The sequence below is a fragment of the Ischnura elegans genome, chromosome 6, assembly GCF_921293095.1.
Source record: "Ischnura elegans chromosome 6, ioIscEleg1.1, whole genome shotgun sequence".
In the NCBI taxonomy this organism is placed as follows: Eukaryota; Metazoa; Arthropoda; class Insecta; order Odonata; family Coenagrionidae; genus Ischnura; species Ischnura elegans.
Genome location: NC_060251.1, coordinates 58,313,939 through 58,335,677, shown reverse-complemented (window position 1 = coordinate 58,335,677; position 21,739 = coordinate 58,313,939). Strand labels below are relative to the sequence as shown.

Sequence of the window (21,739 nt, the reverse complement as noted above, 5' to 3'; positions counted from 1 at the left end):
CGTTTTCATGGGATTTCCTGCCGCCAATTTGAAATACTCTTGAAAATCTTGGGTTGTTATGTGTAGGACCATGAATTCACGTCAGTGTTGAAAGCTGTACACCTTGAATTGGCCTCCTTTTAAATTTCATAGACAAAATACATCAATAATTAGGTAACCAAGATTTTATTATCATGGATTAGTGTTGATTTTTCCTGAGCAATAGTTACGGAAGCTCATCACTCGAGACAGTTTTTTGGGTGCATATTTTCATTATTTCTACATTTCTTTTACTTTATAGGGAAGAGAATACCTGGGAATAATGGGGCCATTAGAAAAGATGATGGGGGATGTCTTAGGCCTAAAGCTTACAGAACAACAGACAATTTTCGTAATAGCCGTTTTGGATGATACGATCAATCAACTAAGCATCTTGAGGCACCATTTTCCTGGATGTGCGCGAGTCTCTAATTTGGAATACACACCTCTGCGTAAAAGGTTGGCTTAGGAAGTTTATTTCAAAACAATGTAATAAATTGGTCTCTTTGTGACTTAGGTAATTGGAAATTAATCCAGTCTTGTTTTGCTTAGACCACAACATTGATATTTATAATTTCATGCATATAATTTTAGGTTAGGCATCGACGAGAGAGAGAGGATTTTCGAAAAGTCACCAGACGTATCAAATCATCAGTCTACGATGCTGGGTAATGAATGGTGAATAATTGCTTTTCTAATTACGATGTAGTGGTTCTTAGTCATTCAAGACTTCTGTAAATTTTTAATTTATTAATTTTCAGTGCATATCTTGAAGTTGTTTTCCGGAAGACCATGAAAGAACTTATGACCTCCGGTAGTTTTACAACGGTATCAGAATCCCTAGAAGTTGAAGCTCAGTTACAGGAAGATCTCGTATGCCTTGGGGATGAACTGGAATCCAATTTGAAAGAGGTGGAAAGGCTGATGAATTCGATTGTTTACGCCCTCCAAGAGCAGAAAAAAGGACAGAAGCTTAAGTTTGAAGCAATTTTGGCTATTAAGGTATGGATTAAAATGCCTAATATTAAATTTATAGAAGAGATAGATGCCCAATCTTGCTATTAGTGATATTTATTCTAGTTTGTCTCATTAAAATGAAGTAAGCCGGTAAAAGTAGGTCTGTAAAATTTTATTAAATTACATCTTATCTTACAGCTCTTTGTTCTTTCTAAACTCTCCACTTAATTCCTTCATGCAGCCACCCTCATCGTGCATTATTTGAGACATATTCCTTTAAGGCTATGAAACTTTTATAGTTTTTCCCTTCTGTTAGTAGGTATTTTCTTCAGTCATTGGTCTTTTCATTATCATTACACCTATTACTTTGTCAAATTTTTTCTTGCTAAAAATTATAATTACAGGCTTGCATATTTTGGTCATGATGGCATGATTTAGTCCTGGGAACAAGTTTAATGTGCCAGAAAATGTAGATGTATTTTGCTTTTCATTTCCAGTGTAGTAGCAATCAATATCCCAACAACATCCAGACAGCATTGTTAGCTTTAAGATATGACATCCGTGCAATATCTATATTAATCCAAATTATGTTGCATGGATATCTGTCAAAAATCCAAAGGACCCACCACACAACTTTGTAGTGATGTCCAACAGTAAACATGAAGCTCCATATTTCAAGATTTCGAAGATATCTTCATAGTATCTTATGAGTAGATAATGGGTGTGCTTATTATGGATTTTGGTAATCCCCAGACCTACAAAACATTTGTGCCCTTCAATTCCATAGTTAACATATGCTACCTGTGGATACTATTTGTAATAAGAATTTTGTAATATCTTAGATATTACAACTTGGATATCACATATATATGTAGCATTACTTTAACAACTCATTTTCGATGTTACAAATAGGGTGTCTATGTGTAATAACAACGTATTTATATGTATATCAACCTTATTTTGATACCGCATGGATAGCATCTGCTGATTGGGAAACATACTAGCCTCTGAAATAACTGATGTAGAGAAAGCTTGAAATAATTTTTTTACATAAGATACTCTGACCTTTTTTATGGTATGGTATTGAAAGGAGTTGACTGACAGCTAAGATCATTTTGCACCATGAAGAAAGGTCAGCGAAGGAAGGATGTAGAGAAACCCTTGGTGGCAGGTCAATTCGCTCTATCGGGCATCACTCAAGACACTATGCAATATGGATATGTCGCCTCTCATCTTGACTCCAGATAGTCAGTGGAGGTTCAGGACATTCTTATTAATCCTCCCAGTGAAGGTTAGCATCAGTGCCTCAATGAGGAACTCATCCGGCATCTCTCGCTGTCAAAAGAAAGGGTGTTAGACAACTTCTCACTGAGGAATGGCTTGGTGAGAGGACTCCCTCTCAATTCTTACATCATTTTCACTTCTTTGGAGGCACCACCTAAGTCCAGGATAATCTGCTTCGAACTCTATGGCTACAGCATCTTCCTGCAGGGGTTTTAGCGATTCTCCTTGTCCAATTGAACCTACCTCTGGACGAAGTCGCCAAGCTTGAGGACCGCATCATCGAGGTCTCTCCGCCGAACGTTCGCACCAGCATCCACGCTGCTACCTGCACGCCTACCTCACAGATTAAATTACATTGCTAACCAAGCAGTTGCAGAACTTGTCGCAGCAAGTAGCTGCTCTTCAACTGAGCTTTTGGTGCAATCAGCGGCGGTCGTGGTCCCATGGCTATTCCTATCCTGCTGCGCACTCAGGATCTCCTGCATCTCGCTCCAGTTCAAGCTCCTCAGCAGTCCATGTCTGCTGGTGCCACAGGAAATTAGGTCCATTAAGGGGGAGTTAGCCCTCTGAGATCTTTCTCAGTATGGGAGCAGGTCACTATGCTACTAGCAGTCCAAGAGAACGCTCCAAGATATTGAGTGCTCACACTGAGCTGTAGGGGGTGCATTTGGGGGAAATTCCACAACTGTTTTGGTAGTGCTTTGAGTTCTCTCTACCCATGGATGTGCCCAATGGTTTTGTTCTATAATTATACAGTTTACTAGCAGGCCATCTGGAATTGCTAGGGAAAGATAGTACCCAGAGGAGTGGGAAACTTGGAGCTTGGAATTTATGGCCATGATACACGATTTTTTGGCGCACTGAACAGCAAACAATTGAAAAAACTATTTCCATATACATAATGGACACCGTCAGCTTATATCCCACTCCACATCATTGAAACATTGATTACTATGTGCACCCATAGGTGTGTAAACCAAAAACATCTTGTGAACTTATACCCCAGCAAAAAGGTTTGCACCGAGAGGATTAATAGATAAGAGTTGTATTATTTGAATTATGTTTTCCCTTTGAGAGAGTGAAGAAGTGTGCCTACCCTGCAAGATATCCAACCACAGAAGTTGTGTGACGTGACTTAACAAACGGTAATGAAAAAAGACAAAAAGGACATGTTGGACACAACCAAAAGTAACACTTTGAGCTTTGGGAGCATGAGGTCCACTTACATACTAATTTTGGTTTCAATCCATGCTGCCATATGGAAATGCATAGCGGGCAAACAAACAGACATCCTCCTTTATACATACAGACAGTGGCGGATACGTAAAGGGGGCACATGCCCCTCCCTTGCAGGTCCGTCCATATTGCCAACCATTGCAGAACCACAATTTTAATGCTTTTATATCATAAGACAGCATTTTCTTGTTTATGTGTATGGTCATTTTAAATAAAACTTTCTTAAACTTTGCTTGTAACGTGATTATTTTTCATTACGATAAACGTATAGGTAGCTAAAGATATCTTTTGTACCGCTCCCCTTAAGTTTTTTCTGTATCCGTTACCATGTATAGATAGATAATTAAGATTAACTACAGTTTATCAAAGCATTACAAGTAGATTTTCTTTTCCTTACCTTAAATTACAATAAGTCTTAAAATTGAAAATAGTTTATGATTAGTAAGTTATAATACATTTCTCAGCTTTTTCTTATGATGAGAACAGAAAGGGAAGAAAGAGTCTGCAAACTTGAGAGGCCTCTTTTTGTCTTTGTGGATTATCAATAGCCTCTTGTATGATATAAAATATGTATCAAATGGGTAAAAAAAAACCCTTTGTGTAAGATAAATTTGAATACATTGCATAGAAAGGAGAACAATTAAATTCAACCCGAGGAGAAGTTGTTATAGATTGGTAACTGACATCAATGTAAGGTTGGTACCCCTGACTGGAAGGCGGTCAGAGCTGTTGAGTCAGGTTGAGTGTTAACCTGTGTAATGGTGTCTTGAGTTCCGTTGTTAATAAAAGGAGTTTAAAACAGTAGTAAAGTCTTGAATACCCTGTAAACACAATGAGTTGCAGCAACGTTGCAGTCAGGTTGCACGAGGTTGCAGAGGTTGCAGGGCTGTTGAGGTCTCTTTGCAACGTTGCAGACAGGTTGCTTTGCAACGTCCTTACAACAATTTTCCCTCATTCATTAAAATATGAAAATATTGAGCTAAAAGAATAGGTACCCACACAGCAGAGGATATTCCTGGAATATCCTATTTTGATCCCTTATATTCATATTTCGTCCCAGAGACATTGCGAACCATTGTGGGATATTCGCGGTATATATTTTGACAGTAGGCTGTTGTGTATGTAATAACTGAGTCACAGTTGTTACAGTGTGTTTCATCATTTCTTTTCGGAACACCCAAGAACGCCGTCCACCTGGGGTGCTACGAAATGCAGATTAATTAAAAAATCAATCAATTCCCTTAAGATGTAAAAAAAATCCTACCATGATAAGTTTTCTTCGTTTCATAAAGAAGAATGTTCTTCGAAATGTGATTTCACTCGTGCTTTTTAATCTACTAAGGCGATGATACAAAAAAGATATATTTCCCAGTGGGATTTATTCCTCAAGTCATAAGGCGAAACTTAATTTTTCGGATACCAAGATTTAGACTCCCGCCCGCGATGTCGAGCTATCGATTGTGGATACCATCGATGGTCGATTCCACCAATAGTCGATTTCCATCGAGAGAAAAACAAAACAAATACGCACATGCGCATTACCACTTTCAAATCCAACCGAATCCAACGGCCACAACGGCCATGGCCGTTGTCGTATTCATGTGCACATTAATAATGTTACGTGAACTGTGTTGTGTTCTTCGTGAGCGGAATTGATCCTGCCGAAGCATATCAGCCTCTTAAGTTCTTCTTTTACTTGTTTCACCAGCACCTAGGCAATCATCTACTGTTACTACGTAATTTTGTAGTGTTATGTTTGCGAAACTTCTCCAACAAAAGTTTATCAACCGCTGAAGTTCTACTTTTGCTTCCTTCATCAGAATCTGGGTAAGTAGAAGTGTTGCTTATTGCAACATTTTTATTTTAAATGAAGCATATTCTTAATATTTTCAACCTTCTCACACTTCCTGAGACAGCTCAGTCAATCCATCTTCTGTGGATTGAAAAACATTGCATATGCATAAACTTAAATTTATTTTAATGCTTGACGCATTGCATCACCGTAGTGTGGGAGGATTATGAAGAAAAACTTCTCGGCTTTACTATTTATTGAGTCATTTAAAGTTCACAAAGGTTAAGAAAACACTTAGCTGTTTCACAAAATAAAATATATTGCGACCGGTTTCGATACAGCGTATCATCATCAGGCCAGATGATGATACGCTGTATCGAAACCGTTCGCAATATATTTTATTTTGTGAAACAGCTAAGTGTTTTCTTAACCTTTGTGCATCATGAAGGAGTTTCACCATGTTACGCCAACCACCATCGCATTCATTTAAAGTTATTTACATTTTTTATAGTGTTTAATTTTCATTTAGGTGTAGTGGGTTTAAGTGTAGCTTCATGTCAAAAACATCTTCATGATGATGTAAAAAGTTTTGGATCAAAGTTCCAATCAGGTAATTGCTATTAAAAGAAAACATTTCAATTTTGTGTCTCATTTTTGATAATTTTTTGTAGTTAAAGATGTCACTGTGATTTTGTTAAAGAGGGGATAAGTAATGGGATTTGATTTGTTGGAGGCAAGTCTATTTGTGCACATTACTCAGGGATAAAAACATTGGGCCATAATGATAAAGTGAATATCAGTTTATCTGTGGTAATATTATTAATACCCAGCCCAGTATAGGAAATGGTTTCGATTCATCTTCCTTTATGTTTGCTTGAAGCACTTTTCAATAGAGTGATCAAAGACTTTGAGATGCGTTGGCTCCCTAATATTGTTTTCTTCTAAGCAAGCAGACTGTTTGATCTTGATTCCAATTATGCAGGGTATCCCATTTATCTTGACCACCCGAAATAACTTTTTGTTCAGATGGAAGTTCAAAAATGTGTCAAGCAAATGTTCATAAGCCCTCAGGGGGACATTAATCAGCATGACTGCCTTCCTTGTATCTTTGTTTCTACAAAGATTTGAAGAGTGGTATGTCTTTTTTAAATGACACCCTATATTTTTTATGAATGACTGGTGGAGTAGTTCCAATACCCGCCTACCTGCACTAAGTGCTATTGAGTCAGACATTTTTCATAACACTGTGTTTATGTTAATGGTCCACTGTGCTACATTTTTGAATAAGTCTTTAGGAGAGGAAATGAACTGCCAAATAAAAAATATAGGGTGCCATTTTAAAAAGACATACCGCTGTTCATATCTTTGTAAATAATAAAGCTACAAGGAAGTCAATCATGCTAATTAATGTCCCCCTGACGGCTAATGAACATTTGCTTGACACATTTTTGAATTTCCATCTGGACAAAAAGTTATTTCGGGTGATCAAGATAAATGGGACACCCAGTATTCTTCATGTAAAATTGTCATAGTGGATGTGTACAGCCTTTGGTTCAATGAATTATCCCTAATATAATAATTTTTATTTCAGATTGATTTTTTGAAAAGAGTTGGGGGTTCTACTCCACCAGATGCAACAAGGCGTGGGTTGAGAGCATCATTCTTAGATGATATTGCAAAATATTATTTATTGGAAGGCCTTAAAGGGAACATAAAGTTTGGACAGACACACATTCATTCGGCTCTAAGCTGTAAGTAAAGTTTTCAAATTTCTATTAATTAAATACTTCAATGAGACCAACATATGTCAGTAGCTTAGGTATTTTCCTTGAGAGCTATCAGCAATCCATCCTTGCATTTTGTTGAAATTCTTGCAAGGACATTACTTTTGTTATTTTGTGCTGTCCAGCGCCCAGAATTGAATTATGCTCTCTAGTCTCTTGGGTTGTATTCAAAGTTAGTACTCTCCCTTTCAATACAACCCTAGCATTCGATTATTTTTATTACCATTCCTATGATTTTCAAGATTGGCTGTTCTAAAAAATATCATGAGATAATTTCTGTTTTCTTTGAATGACATTCAATTATTGTTGTGCTTGCTTATTTCATTAACATTTGGACTAAACTTTTATTTCTCTAAAGTAAAGAAACCACTCTCCAGCCTTAAATTTATCAGGTGGATTTTGTGGGAAAATTAACTGCTTACGCCTTAATAGGGTAGTTTCCTTCATCAAAGAAAACGAAAGGCATTGATTGCGATTCGTTACCCACCATTAGTGTATTCATAATACACAAATTATTTGGTTTTTGAAATACCGGTTTAGACGAATGGCAAGGGTCAAATTTTATCCTCATTTGAAAAAGGCCAGATTGGCGCCCATGCGATTCCACTCCGCATGACGTCACAGGGACCTAGTTTCTACACGAGAGGATAGGAGTTATGCATCGTCTGAGGTTACCAATGCAAGCATGAGGCACAGAGCTCAGGGAAACATGTCTTAATAATCACCTATTAAAACTGGCTAATGTCGGAAAGTTTTCTTCGTTTGATAAGGTATTAATAAACCTTTTTTAAGCCAAGCGCTACCGTTCAGCAAGGTACTCAGCTATCCGCTAGCATCCTGCGACGTATCAGAGCTAAGCCTCGCCTCAAGGTCATCTCACCGGGCGGGAGGGGGAACCAGAAATACGACGTACGGAGATATTTCCCGACATTCATACTTAAGCGTCGCGTTTTCGCGCGCTTGAAAATTTTCACTTTTCATTTAATCGCGAAAAATAGATGTTGTCATTTAAAAATCTAAAAGCGCGAAATACGTACTCCAGGAGTAATAATCTTTCGATTAAGGCAATAAAAAAATAATAGGAAACCACCCTATTATCGAGGTCATTTCAAGATCTCATGTAATGACAGTAATGATAATAGAATCGCTCAAGAAAATGACTAAGTATATGCAGCCAAGCTCGTGTCTCAAACCCTTGTTTGTCATTTCATATGAAGTAATTTGCCAACTTTTGCCTCATAGAAAGTCCAAATTTGTGGGCTCTGGCCTAGGTGGCAAGTGCAATACTAATCCTGCTGATTTCATCAGCTGACCATCACATCTTATTGGTTATGTGCATTTATTTAAAAATGGCCCTATAAAAACTACTGTCTTAATTATATTATAGTCAATTTACTTCTCACCTTTATAATAAGATGAAAAGTACATTATACATATTTTTTAGTAATGTGAACTTCTTCTGGTCCCATAGTTATTTCTGAAGACCTTCTTCAGTATTTAAAGAGAATTGAGAAGACGCAGCTGGAAATTTTAAAGGAAATTCGGGCTTTGAAAAGAGCTAAGTCGAACTGCCAGATGCCAGATGAAAGTGACAACGACTTATTATTGACCTGGAAATTCCCCATGGATACAATGGAAGAATTTGATGCCCTGGAGGTGGAACTCCTCAAAAAGCCATTCCACGCAGCTCTGGTAAAATAAAACTTTTGAGTGTCATTTGTTTGATGGGCTTTTATAAGTAGCTATTTGTGAGTTTTTTTGTGTTGTAAAAATTCCTCTGATTTTTCAGACTGTAGAGTTATGCAGACGAGGTCGGAATAACATTACTGAGGGTGTTTTCGGCATGTTATACCACCTATTTACCAATAACCTTGGTCGGAGATTTTCATTTTTCGGCCATTCCAAAATGAACACTAAAAAAATCCAGTTCTGTGCCACCAGAACGTGTGCCTGTATTATTGGTATGTTGTGCTTATAAAATTATTTCAAAATGGGAACTGTTCAATAAAACTACTTGTGTCTAAAATCCTTACTAAAATTTAATTTCAGATGCTTTCCGTTGCAAGCCCACATTAAAGGAATATGGCCATAAGCACATAAAGGAGAAGGCAATTGACTGGTTCAGGCACGCTGAGTCAAGGCATCAGAGGGTGGAGGAAAGGAAAACAAATTGTAAATAAGGAATAATAAAAAAAATTCCTTTGAAACAACACAATTTAAAGTATTATTTATTAAAGGTTGCATCACGTTACGCTTCTGGTGGCGAAGATTTGTGAAAATGTAGTAAGGATTAAATTTTGGCAGTAAATTGGTTGACGTGAGACGTAGCTGCAACGTTGTGGCAACCTATATGGTTTACAGAAGGTTGCAGGCAGGTTGCAATCATGTTACGTGTCACGTTGCAAAGATGTTGTGAAGACGTTGTGAAAACGTAGTACGGAGGACGTTTGGCAGTAAATAAGACGTTGTCACAACGTTGCATGGAACTCCCAGTTGGTTGCCGTGAGACGTTGCTGCAACGTTGTGGCAACCATTATGGTTTACAGGGTACTTATGTGTATACTTTCAAAGTTTAAAGTAATCCAGAAGATAAAACAGAAGTAACAGCTATATATGTAATGTATAAGAGCAAATAAGTGGGCATCAAGGTAAATTGATGCATTAATATGACTAAAGAAAGCAAGATTGAATGGGATGACATGAGTGAATCGGCTGGTCTCAGTGGTGGTTGGGTAAAGTCCTTGCCTGCCAAACCAAAAGTCACCGGTTCTCGTCCTGCCTACATATACAGGGCATGTGAGTGTATAAATTTATTGTCCAGGCTTGGTCGCCTGGGTAGATTCCCTCTATCTAGGGCATGGCTGTTGATGATTGCTGCATTGTTGTTCGTGAACCCTTTCGCTACTAATGACAAAAATATGCGGCTGGATGTTTCTTGATCCCGGAGACGAAAGCCGCAAATTTTCGTCAGAGATTTTCCTACGCAGGCGAACGAATGCCGAAAATTTAAGGTATGTGTTTCCTTGCTCCCTCCCTTTTATGACGGTCATGGGTTCGTGAAGTCTTAGTTTCGGGACCCAACAAAGCGGGACTTAGGCCGTACCCTCGAAACCAGGTATACCTGAATCCCTCCTCTTGTATTACCCCTCTTTGTGGTAAGGGACCACAGTCATTCAATTTTTCATTCAGTAAGTTTTTGAAATATATATTGGTTCCTTTCTCAAAAAATGTAAACTAATAATTGAATTCTTTGCTGTTTAAGCAGCGTTTACAATTTTTAAACAAAAATCTATGATAAATATTAACTTATATCTCGAGTTCAGTATAAAAATCAACATGGAAATTGTTGATGCATTAAATGCATTAATATTGAGGGTAGACCTTCATTCAAAATTTGACAATTCTCAGAATAAAAAAGTGTTTTTAAAATTCAAAGTCTGCAATTTACATGCAACAATTATCCATATAGCTAATCCATATAAACAAAGCATGATTGACCACGAACCAATGCTGCTGGTAGGGTTATAAACCTGGAAAGGAGGGAGACCAACTACTCTCGGAGTCCGAGATAATGCGGAGTCCCCGCTATGAAGGGTCAAGAAAGGTTGGCGCTGGGAGTGTGTGATTATCAGGGAGACCCTTCGTAACGAATGTCCTGCAAAAATGCTCCGAATAGAGGGAACGGAAAATTCTCTTGGGGCTCAGTCCAGCAGTCATGCTAAGGCAAGAACCCCACCGTCTCCAAAGGGTTTAATACCCATGCCAGGGCCGAATTTAGGATGTGGGTGGCCCAGGGCCTATTTTGATGGGAGATCAGAAGGCCCACTGTTTCAAGGTGCTGCAATTTGTGACATAATAACAGCAAATGGCAGTAATACAATTTTCAGCTAATTTATTAATAGTATACCAAACTGAGCTCTTCGTCTTCCTAAGTACATACACAGATGAGTGCAACTGTTGTTTTCTATGGCACCGCTCGGCATGCCACTGGTTGCGTCCAGAGCTACATTTACAATGCCAATAGATAAAGTGTTTTTTTATCAGCAGCATTAACCATTTACTAACACCAATGCAGACGACTACATATTATCCAAAAAACAACACAGCTTCACTTTGAATCGCCTCATACAAGATTTTTTTTTATTTTATGAGAATTACCCCTGCTGTAAAGGCCTTTCCTGCCAGTGCCTACAATTGGAAAACGTTTTCAGTGCTACGAGTATTATGAGAATATTTTAAACCTCCTGTACAGAGCTCTTTTTTGGGGTGGAGTTAACCTGGTATTTTCGTCCCTCAGATTTGGGACCCAACTCAATGGGGCACCTGTCCCATATGCGAGCCCAATAACCCTATCTTAGCAGGAATTCACGGTTAACTTATTGCGTTGCCAGTGTTTTTCGACCAAATATTTCATTTGATTTTCAATAATTAACTCTTCCAAAAAAATACTTACATATTTTTAAGCATTGTGGAATTTTAAACGGATTTCTAGCATAAATAACAGTAAAGTTAGTAAATAAAAGGAATTAAGGCAATTAGTTATTTTTCACAATAAAATTTTGTTTCATAATTGCTTACCCACTGATCAAAACAAAGAATTCGTTTCAAAGTGTAAAAAAATTGTTGTATGCAACAAAATATATCATTGAAAAACTATTGACAACGTAACCACTTCACAACGAATTCCTGCGGTGAGGATGATCATAAATGAGTGGGAAGGTCAGGCTTAATTGCAGAGGAGTGGCCTTAAGGACTCGCTAAGCTGGGTCTCAGGCCTGGCCTGAATGCATCAGACAATTGCTCCCTCAGTGGTTTCTTCCCTTCCCTTGCGTAGGCCAGGGCTTACGTCCGGTTGTTTGCATTGAAAAATCCTCGACTGCTATATCCCACATCGGGTGTCTGCATATGAAAATGCCCATCGGTTCCACCCAATGTCCGGCACGAAAGGTTTAAATGTGCTGTTTTTAGGGTAGAGAAAATAAATGAATAAATAGGTACTTACTGTGTTTGTATTCTGGCGGTTCATATGAAAATTGGTGAAAGAAATTGAATCAACCCTTTCTATTTTAGAATCAAGTACATGATCTGCTGATGATGGAGAGATTGTGTGCATCTGTCATGGCAAAATGGGAACATGCCCGACAGGATTTGAACAAAAAATTTTTAGGCTCCATAGAAGGTGATGCCCAACGGAGGAGTGATTTTCTACAGAAATCTCTAACCACTGAGATGTATACTCATGCACAGTATTCCACTGCATTGGAGAAAATGATTGCTGTAAGTTTATATTCATCTCATTTAGGTCATAATTCTTGAGGTTCATGAAAAGTGTGAGGGCTCTAAGATGATGTTCTTCGTGTTGCTCCTAAAAATATCTTTTTTCAATTGTTCAAGCAATCTAAGCCTTGCACACAGCCTCCGAGTCTCTAGCGGCTCCCAGCGTAATTCACTTAACATCTGGGTAATGCTGGGTTATTATGGGGGGACAGATGATTACTGACACCTTGGCGATTTTGCGCAGATTTTGTTAAATTATAATACCATTTACTCTACAAAACCAATATTATTCAGTACCTATTTCACCATATCCAACCACCGTGAAGTTCATGTTTTGGAAATTAATCTCAATTGAAATAGAAAAAGGTTTTCCATGCTTTTATATTTCATTTAATAGGGTAATGGATAATGTCAGATGATGACGCAGTGACGTCGTGCTGTCGCATGTAAATAAATACATGTGGGAAAACAAAGTACAAATTTTATTCATCATGAGCAACTTCCATAAAGTAACGCCTGAAACCATCAACTTAATAGGGTAGTTTCATTCATCAGAGAAAACGAAAGGCATTGATTGCTATTCGTTACCCACCATTAGAGGTTTCATAATATACAAATTATTTGGTTTTAGAAATCCCAGTTTAAACGAATGGCAATGGTCAATTTTAACCTCGTTTGAAAAAGGCCAGATTGGCGGCCATGCGATGCCACTCCACATGACGTCACAGGGACCTAGTTTCTACCGGATGAGATAGGAGTTTTACATCGTCTGAGATTACCAATGCATGCATGAGGCACAGAGCTCAGGGAAACATGTCTTAATAATCACCTATTAAAACTGGCTGTGGTCAGAAAGTTTCCTTCGTTTGATAAGGTATTAATAACCCTTATTTAAGTCAAGCGCTACCAGCTAGCAGGGTACTCTGCTACCTGATAGCATCCTGCGTCGTATAAGCGCTCAAAGCCTCGCCCCAAGGTCACCTCACTTGCGGCAGCGGGAACCAGAACGCCGTCACATGGCGTTTTCCCATCATTCATACTTACCCGTCGCGTTTTCGCACGCTTGAAAATTTTCATTTTTTGTTTAATCGCGAAAAATAGATATCATCATATAAAAATCTGAAAGCGTGAAATGCGTACTCCAGGAGTAATTATCTTTCAATTTAGGCAAAAAAAATAATAGGAAACCACCCTATTGGTTTCAATACATTTCATACTATTTTCAAGAACTAACTCTGAGTGAAGAAGAGTGGAAAATATATGAAGTTGTCTCTCTGCATTTTGCCTTAGGAGATTGATTTGTGTTTACTAAGCCTCTGTTTAAATAAGCTGTCAAAGGATATTCCATTTGAAAAGTCATAGCTTGTTGCTGTAATTGATAGCACACAGGTTGCAAATCTGAGAGATCCCATTTAAATCTCAGCAAAGTTAATTGATTTTTTTACATAAAATTTCTTCCTTCTACTCCTTAGCTCTATGGTTGACTTGTCATTAGTTATGTTGTAAAATAGAAAAAAAAATAAATATCCAAGTTTTCAGTACCTATTGCTTTGAATTTGATCACCTAATAGAGTAGTTTCCTTCATCAAAGAAAATGAAAGGCATTGCTTGTGATTTGTTACCCACCATTACTTTATTCATAATATAAAAATTATTTGGTTTTAGAAATCCCAGTTTAGACGATTGTTAATGGTCAATTATAACCTCATTTGAAAAAGGCCAGATTGGAGCCTATGCTCTCCATGTGACGTCACAGAGACCTAGATGCTATATGAGTATGTAGTCAGTAGTTTGACATCGTATGAGATTACCAATGCATGCATGAGGCGCAGATCTCAGGGAAACATCTCTTAATAGTCACCTATTAAAATTGGCTGTGGTCAGAAAGTTTCCTTCGTTTGATAAGGTATTAATAATCCTTATTTAAGTCAAGCGCTACCAGCTAGCAGGGTACTCTGCTACCTGCTGGCAGCGTGCATCATAGCAGAGCTCATAGCCTCGCACCAAGGTGGCCTCACGTGGCAGCAGCTGGAACCAGAATGACGTCACATGGGCTTTTCCCAGAATTCATACTTAGCCGTTGCGTTTTTGTGCACTTAAAAATTTTCACTTTTCATTGAATCGCAAAAAAAAAGATATCGTCATTTAAAAATCTAAAAGCGTGAAAAACATACTCCACGAGTAATAATCTTTCGATTTAGGCAGTAAAAATGAAATAAGAAACCACCCTATTGTATCATTTTATGCATTCTGATGTTTTTTCCTCCATTGATTAAAATAGGACCTTGAAAATGATATTACAACATGGACCAAGAAACGTGAAGTTGAATTGGATGAAAAGGAGCAGCAAATTCTCAATCTCAAAATAGAGCGATCAAGAAATCAGAGACATTTAGAGGAGCTGAAGGAAGAGGTAATGACATTTTTCTATCTAATTCTGAAATTTTGTTTGGATCAGGCTGTCCAATTCATTCCATTCTTTGATTTTAAATACATACCTTTTATAATATCGCCTGATTTCACATGTGCACTGGAGGCAAAGCTGTCAGCCTATATTTATTTTTCCAATCCAACCTTACCCTCTATGGGTCATTTGCTGAGACTTAGAATCGCTCAAGAGATTATAGTCTTTAGGACAGGTATGCGGCTAAGAATTAAGGCTAGGGAGTTTTAGGTACAACTAATACTGGAGCGTATGAGGAGAATGAAACACCTGCCAGGGTAAGTGGGAGGTGTAGGGACCCTCCCCCAGAAAACTTTTAAGATAAATGGTTCAAAATGGTGAGTTTTACGGCTTTATGAGGGGTATTTCATTAATGCTCAGTCATTTTTATAAAAAAATATTAATACAATTAACTAATATGGATTATTATTATTATTATTATAGTATTCTACCGATTAAGGTAGGTTTCCATGGAGTACTAAAGAAGTGATTTGGGAACCTCCCTTTCCTTCCAGCACTGCCTTCTTCAATTCACTATAAGGCCTACTCCCTTTCAATCTAACTAAAAATCCTATTCTTTTCCTTCCCCTCCCTTGTTTCCCTAACATTCTACCTTCTAACACTATTTTCAACATCCCATCCCCGCTAAGTATTCGCTCCATCCATACATTCTGTCTCCTCCATACCTCATCTGAAAGCTGCCTCTCCTCGCCAACCACATCCAGCACTTCGTCGTTCCTTTTCCTCTCCGTCCACTTCACCTTCTCCATTCTTCTCCACATCCACATCTCAAATGCCTCCAATCTTCTCTTGTCTTCTTTCCTCAATGTCCATGTTTCCGCACCGTAGAGCGCTACACTCCAAGTCAAACTCTTCACTAACCTTCTCTTTAAACTTTTACATAACAATCCTCTCAGAAGCTCCTTCCTGTTCATAAGCGCCTCCATTGCTAATGCAATTCTCTTCCTAATGTCCGTACTACTGTATCCGTGTTCCTCTAACATACTGCCTAAAGAGTTGAACTGTTCAGCCTGCTCAAGTTTATTAAACTTAAAAAAATCTCTGAGCTCTGGGGGGGGGGGGGGAGTTTCATCCCCCAAGACCCCCCTTTGCTATTCCACTGCTTTAGACTATGCATAGTTTTTCATCTCTCAATTGTCAAGTTGAGTTTGATGGAAGAATATAGCATTCTTTGTTTCTCAGCTAACACTTAACGTTTGCCACCGATCCATACCAGGTTATTTCCTTAAAAACCTTCCCTTAGGACAAGGGTCTTCATCCGTTGGCCCGGCGGACAATTTCTTGTGGCCACTATGGGCTAGAGAAAATATTGTATCATTAATCAAATATTGACACACTTGTCAAATATAAGCAGTGTCAAAAATTGCTTTGATTGTTTGAACTTTTTAACAAATAAAGGTAATTGAACTCTGAAATTATATATTTTACTGATGTGGTGGTAAAATGACGTGAAACAATCTGGCATTCCGGATGATGTGAAATTGGTTATTGGCCCTTTCATGAGAAAAGGTTGAAGACACCTGCCTTAGGATTTCCGTGAGATGGCACTGGTGAATTTTAAATTATATTTCATTGGAACGGTAAAAGTAAAAAATCTATTAACTTAGTAACTGAAAGAAGTACATATTAATAAGCATAAAATACTCCATGTCCATTTTTTTTTTTATTCTTAACTGAAAACATCAATCAAACTTAAGTTATTGGTCATGCACATCAGATGGCACAATTCTTGGCCAATATACATATGTACATATTTATAATTTGATGATGGCGGGGACAACCTGTACACATGTTTCACAAGTTGATCCGTGTACGTGCTATGTGTCGGGGGCGCAGCTGGGAATTTAGGCTAGGGGGGTTTAGGTGAAACTACAGTCCAGCCGGCAAGAGTTGTCCGATGACAGTTCAAAAGGAGGGGCGGAGAACCCTGCGCCAACATGGTTTGCAGCCAATCGCTGTCCCCCAAATGCACCTCACACCCTCGCCTAGTCATACAACGTTGTCACGTGCATATGAAGCACTGAAATAAGCCTGAACCACCAAAACTAGCCCTTTCTGCGAATCGCGATTCTTCCTGTGGATCCTTCACGCTCGTCGTCCCTTCCGGCAGTCTTCTTCATGGAACCCTTTTGTTTACATGTGAGGTGGGCGTTTCCCTTTCTTACCTGGCAACATTGCCCCCTACCCCTTCTAGCTGTCAACGGACAACTCTCGGCGGCCGGACTGTAATACCGGAGTGTGTGGAGGTATGGAATACCCTCCAGGATAAGCGGCAGGTGCGAGATTAATAAATTGCGAAATTTTAAGATAAATGGTTCAAAATGGTGAGTTTTACGGCTTTCTGAGGGATATTTTATTAATCCTTACACTATTCTATTAATAATATCAATCCAATTAAGTAAAATGGATTATACTTTAAAATTTCTCTGAGCTCTGAGGGGGGTTCTATCCCCCAAACCCCCCCCCCCCCCCTCGCTGCACCACTGCTATGTGTACATGTTTAAAATTGATTACGATCAGAAAAAAGAAATCCCTTGGTTATGGTAGACTAATATGTAATGGTATGATTTGAGGAAATCAGATCTTAAACCAGAGTTGCATTGTATTGCTCCACTCAGACTATGGAAATTTGGTGGGATATGGTAATTGCCGCTAATAAATTTTCTGTTTGTTACAAACTAGCTATATAAATAATGGAATAATAGCTGTAATTTGTCTTTGTCAATACATGTGTATGTAGTATGAATCTCGACAAGGAGAAATTGATGATTTTTTGGCATACAAGAAAGCAAAACAAGAAAGAATTGAGCTTGAAATATTACAAGCTAAAATGGCCACACGGATACAAGCATGGTGGAAAGGGATTCTGCTCCGTAAAAAATTAAGGGCTAAAAAGAAGAAGGGTAAGAAGGGAGGTAAAGGCAAAAAGAAAAAAGGTAAAGGAAAGAAGAAAAAAGGGAAAAAGAAGCCATGATTCCATTATTTGTTACACTGTAAGAAAAATTAGTCCTAAGTATTATCTGATTATATTCTCAGTTACATGTATGATGTGCAAAATTATGTTCAAAGGCTGTATGCATAATTTCAACAGTAAATTTTTTAAAGTAAATAGCAACAACAGGTCATTTTTCATGCCAATGGTTGAAGAAATAAACTTATGTTGTCAACCTCCTGAGTAGCTTCTTCCACAAGAAATTTTTGGGTGTGTAATTAATTGTGGTTGTATATATCTGGCCACATCTTCTATGTCATGGTAATATGTAATATGCTAGGGTCTGGCTAATTGTCCAAGTAGCACATGAAGGATATCAGTGTAACCTTTGATGAAGCCACTATTCATGTGTGTTGAGTGCTAGGATTCAACTCATTGTTTTATCAGATTGCTTCTTCCATTACAAGATGAAGATATGACTGAGTCGGTATTATCTGACTATTACTTTCATGTCTTCAATAGCTTAATCATGGGATGTAGACCAATCTCAATTTCAAGGTGGGCAGTGCAGAGAGAAAACTTGTTATGCAATTGCTTTTTAATATCCTTAAATGTCCCACATCTATATTTTACACTGCAAGCCACCTCAAGGATGTGTGGCAGGGAGTGGGTATACACCAAAATGCATCATGCATTATGCTATTTCGTCATAGTCATCAAAAATGAGGCAATATAGTACATGCATTTGCTAGCAGGTAGTGTGAGCTCTCACTGATCATACATTGCTCCATGCACATTGACACCAACCATTAAAAAATACAAGTTAGCAATGAAAGATACTTTGTTACTTCCACAATTTATTTAAAAATTATTTACTACCAGTTTCGGCTTTTAAGCCCTTATCAAGTTCATAAAGTCAAAACATATCACATCAAGTACGAGGATTTTATATACAATGAAGTAACAGCCGAAACCGGTGGTAATTTTTAAACACATAAAATGTGGAAGTAACGAAGTGCCTTTCATTTTTAATATGGAGCCCTTCCAACATGTACAAGCTTCAAGTTTCGATTTAATTTAAAAAAATACAAATTATTAAGTGGATAAATATCCATGCAGCTGCATAAAACTAGTCATATTCTTGAAAGAAAAACTAAGACCAACAAATCGAGACCAGGAAAGGGACAAAAAGAAGAAAAAAAACATGCATTCGGTTGACATAGTGAGTACAGCATTTAATTACATTGATGACACATCTAATAATATCCTCAATAGTCCTAGAAAATAATGAAAAAATTGACATCTTAAATCTCTCTGTTATACAGTCCATATCTTCCTCGTGTTATCTCGTCTGCCATAATACATATGAGGTTAAGTGAAGTGAAGGGTTGGCTAAAGATGGTAATTAACCAAGGCCGGATCCAGAACTTTTTTTTTTTTTTTGGGGGGCAGAAAGGCCTGACAGGCAAATGGTCTTCTTATATTTGAGATTAAAAACAACATACAGCAATTACAATGCGAAATATTCTCTTTATTTTAATGTGTAATTAAATGATTAAGGCTGCGAAATATACAAAACAAAATGAATGTAATGATAACTGTATTAATAACCTTGTCTATTTTTATAAGTGTCTGGGGAGGCACGAGCCCCTGTCCTCCCCCTAAATAATTAACCTCGCTTCATTGAAATAAATAGAAAATAGACTTAAGTCGGACCATGTTTAATAGATAGTGAGCAATAGAGTCTGAACAGTCTTTATGCACTGCCGTTTGTCTCACGTTGAAGGAAGTCCTTTCTCTCACAGTCACTGTTCGTGAGCCTCTGTGGTGCCTTCCTGGCATTAGGCTTCCTCTACCCTAGCGGTCTCACCAGGGAGCTCGGCCCTAGGGCAGCAACCTCAGCCAGGTGGAGGTCCCTGGTACTGGTGGTGGTGGTGGTACTTCAAACTAGAAGCTCCACCACCACATTTATCCTATGACGCTAATGTGGAGAAAAGAAGGAGAACAACATAAAAATGGTAAATTTTTAGGAGAAAAGATTGAAGAAAGTTAAAGTTGGTAGCCGAACAGGTACTGAGGGAAATGGAAGCATCTCTTAGTGGAGCTGCTGGACAGTGTGCGTCCTGCCCCTTGAGTTGCAGGTGAAAGTGTGGGTACACCAGCTGGTGGGATGGCTGTAGATGGCAATGTCGCAGTGACTCGAGGAACTTCAGTTTCGTGGAAAGGGTTATCACCATTATCGTGAGCCAGCTATTCTCCTCCCCCTGTGACGAGGCCGATTAGTCACCCACTCAACCCCTCCCCCACCCCGGGCAATGACCTTCTTATCAATCCAAGCGGTACCTGCAGAGCCGGCCTTAGGGCGGGGCAACTGCCCCGGGCCCCGCGTTCGTGAAAAAAAAATAAAATATACGATAGTTTGAAAATGCAAATTCAACTATTACTGTATTGTTTAGTCCGTGCTAGACAAAAAATAATATAATGAAAAAGGAATAATAATGCAGTAATTTAAAGTAAAAAGCGCGCTTTTTATGTTTATTTTACATTATAATTTTATGAATTTATGAACTGCGTGATGGTATCATAACGGCGTAATTACGAAGTCTGAATTTGGGAGGGGAACACATACTTAGCCAGAGAGTGGTAGGGATTCAAAATGCTCGAGTTTGTAGATGTGGTATAGAGTTTAATATTTTAAGTGAAGGGCCCCGCACTGAAGGTTCGCCCCTAGCCCCGCACCTGCTAGCGCCGTCACTGGGTACCTGCAACCTTTGCTCCTAAGGATTGACTTATATTGAGGAGCTGTCCTCTGGCCGGGACCTTTTTCCTTCCCTCCCTTCCTCTCGGTCGCGGGTCGCTGTCTGACCTCTTCCGAGCACCCTTCCCCTCGGTCACGGGTCGCTGTCAGACCTCCTATCTAACGATTTGATCGTTGGATCATTCTTCCTCATAGAATGGTCCTCCAAGATTGTTAGAACATTAATTGCGTAAGCTTGGTTTTGTTAGTAGTAGGACCCGCCTGCCTTTGTGACGGTGCGGGATTCCTCGTCCCCTCCCTTCCTTCCATATCCCCTCCCAGGAGGCGTCGTCGGGCTCCTATCGCGGTGGCGCCTCCTTCCCTTCTCCTTCCTGTCCTCCCCCTTCTGGGTGCAGAGGTAAAAAGCTCGTGCTTATAGACCCTGCCCCGGGAGTGTATCCTCGCGAGCCCGCCCTAGGGTTTCGTTCCATTTGTCAGACCTCCTCCGGACTTCCTTCCTGCCTTCCCAGCATCGCCAGGAGCCGTTGCACCGTCCGCACCTGAGTCGCCACCCGTCACAGGTCTCGTCTGCCGCTGAACGCATGGAAGTCTCGATTTCCCCCTTATCTGCTGTGCCTGATCGTTCTTGTATGTGCTTTCCTCAAGAGAAGTCCTAAGTTAGAGTGACCTCCAGAGATTTGAAAGGCTCAGCACTTGATAATGGAACCCTGTTTGTGGTGTAGCCTCTGTTGGAAAAGGTGGCCTTTTTCCAGATATTCATGACCACGAACTTGTCGAACAAATGAACGAATAAGTCAATTTTAATTTCCATTCATTACAGCTTTTGTAAATGGCAAAGGGGTATATTTCAAATTCTCTACCACAGATTTATCAACAATTTCTCTGTGTAAAACTGCATCATATGCAGAAAGTCAAATTTTGCTTGTGACAGCAGTACTAATTTCACTTATTCATTGAAGAAACAAAGGGGACTTGTGGCACCTCCCTGAGGTACACCTTAAGTCACTTTCACTGTTAGGTATTTCCATCCAATATAACTATTTGCTCACAATTGCTCAATAAATCTCTATAATGTATACTAATATGTGCATATCTATTCCATAAGTTACCAATTTTACCATTATTTCTGAATAGAGGTGTGTTATCAAATAGGTTACCTTCCTGAAGTCCAAAGAGTTTGAGATAGGCTGAATGTGTCAATCACCTGAGGTGTATTCAGTGTATCACTTTAATACAT

The 21,739-nt window shown here is 38.8% G+C and overlaps 1 protein-coding gene across 2 annotated transcripts; it reads left to right on the top strand.

Annotated features, from left to right (window-relative positions):
- The first annotated feature begins 1 nt into the window (after position 1).
- On the top strand, positions 2–17,979 carry LOC124160767 (dynein regulatory complex protein 9-like). 2 transcript variants are annotated; one of them, XM_046536789.1, is made up of 7 exons: positions 2–153; positions 281–477; positions 613–696; positions 780–1,020; positions 12,142–12,348; positions 14,630–14,761; positions 17,553–17,979. In XM_046536789.1, the coding sequence occupies exons 2-7, from the start codon at positions 302–304 to the stop codon at positions 17,784–17,786; spliced, it is 1,074 nt and encodes a 357-aa protein (XP_046392745.1). In that variant the 5' UTR covers positions 2–153; positions 281–301; the 3' UTR covers positions 17,787–17,979. The 2 variants fall into 2 exon arrangements, with proteins under 2 accessions (XP_046392745.1, XP_046392746.1); XM_046536790.1 differs by lacking the exon at positions 2–153 and having other exon boundaries at positions 210–477.
- Positions 17,980–21,739: the final 3,760 nt, after the last annotated feature.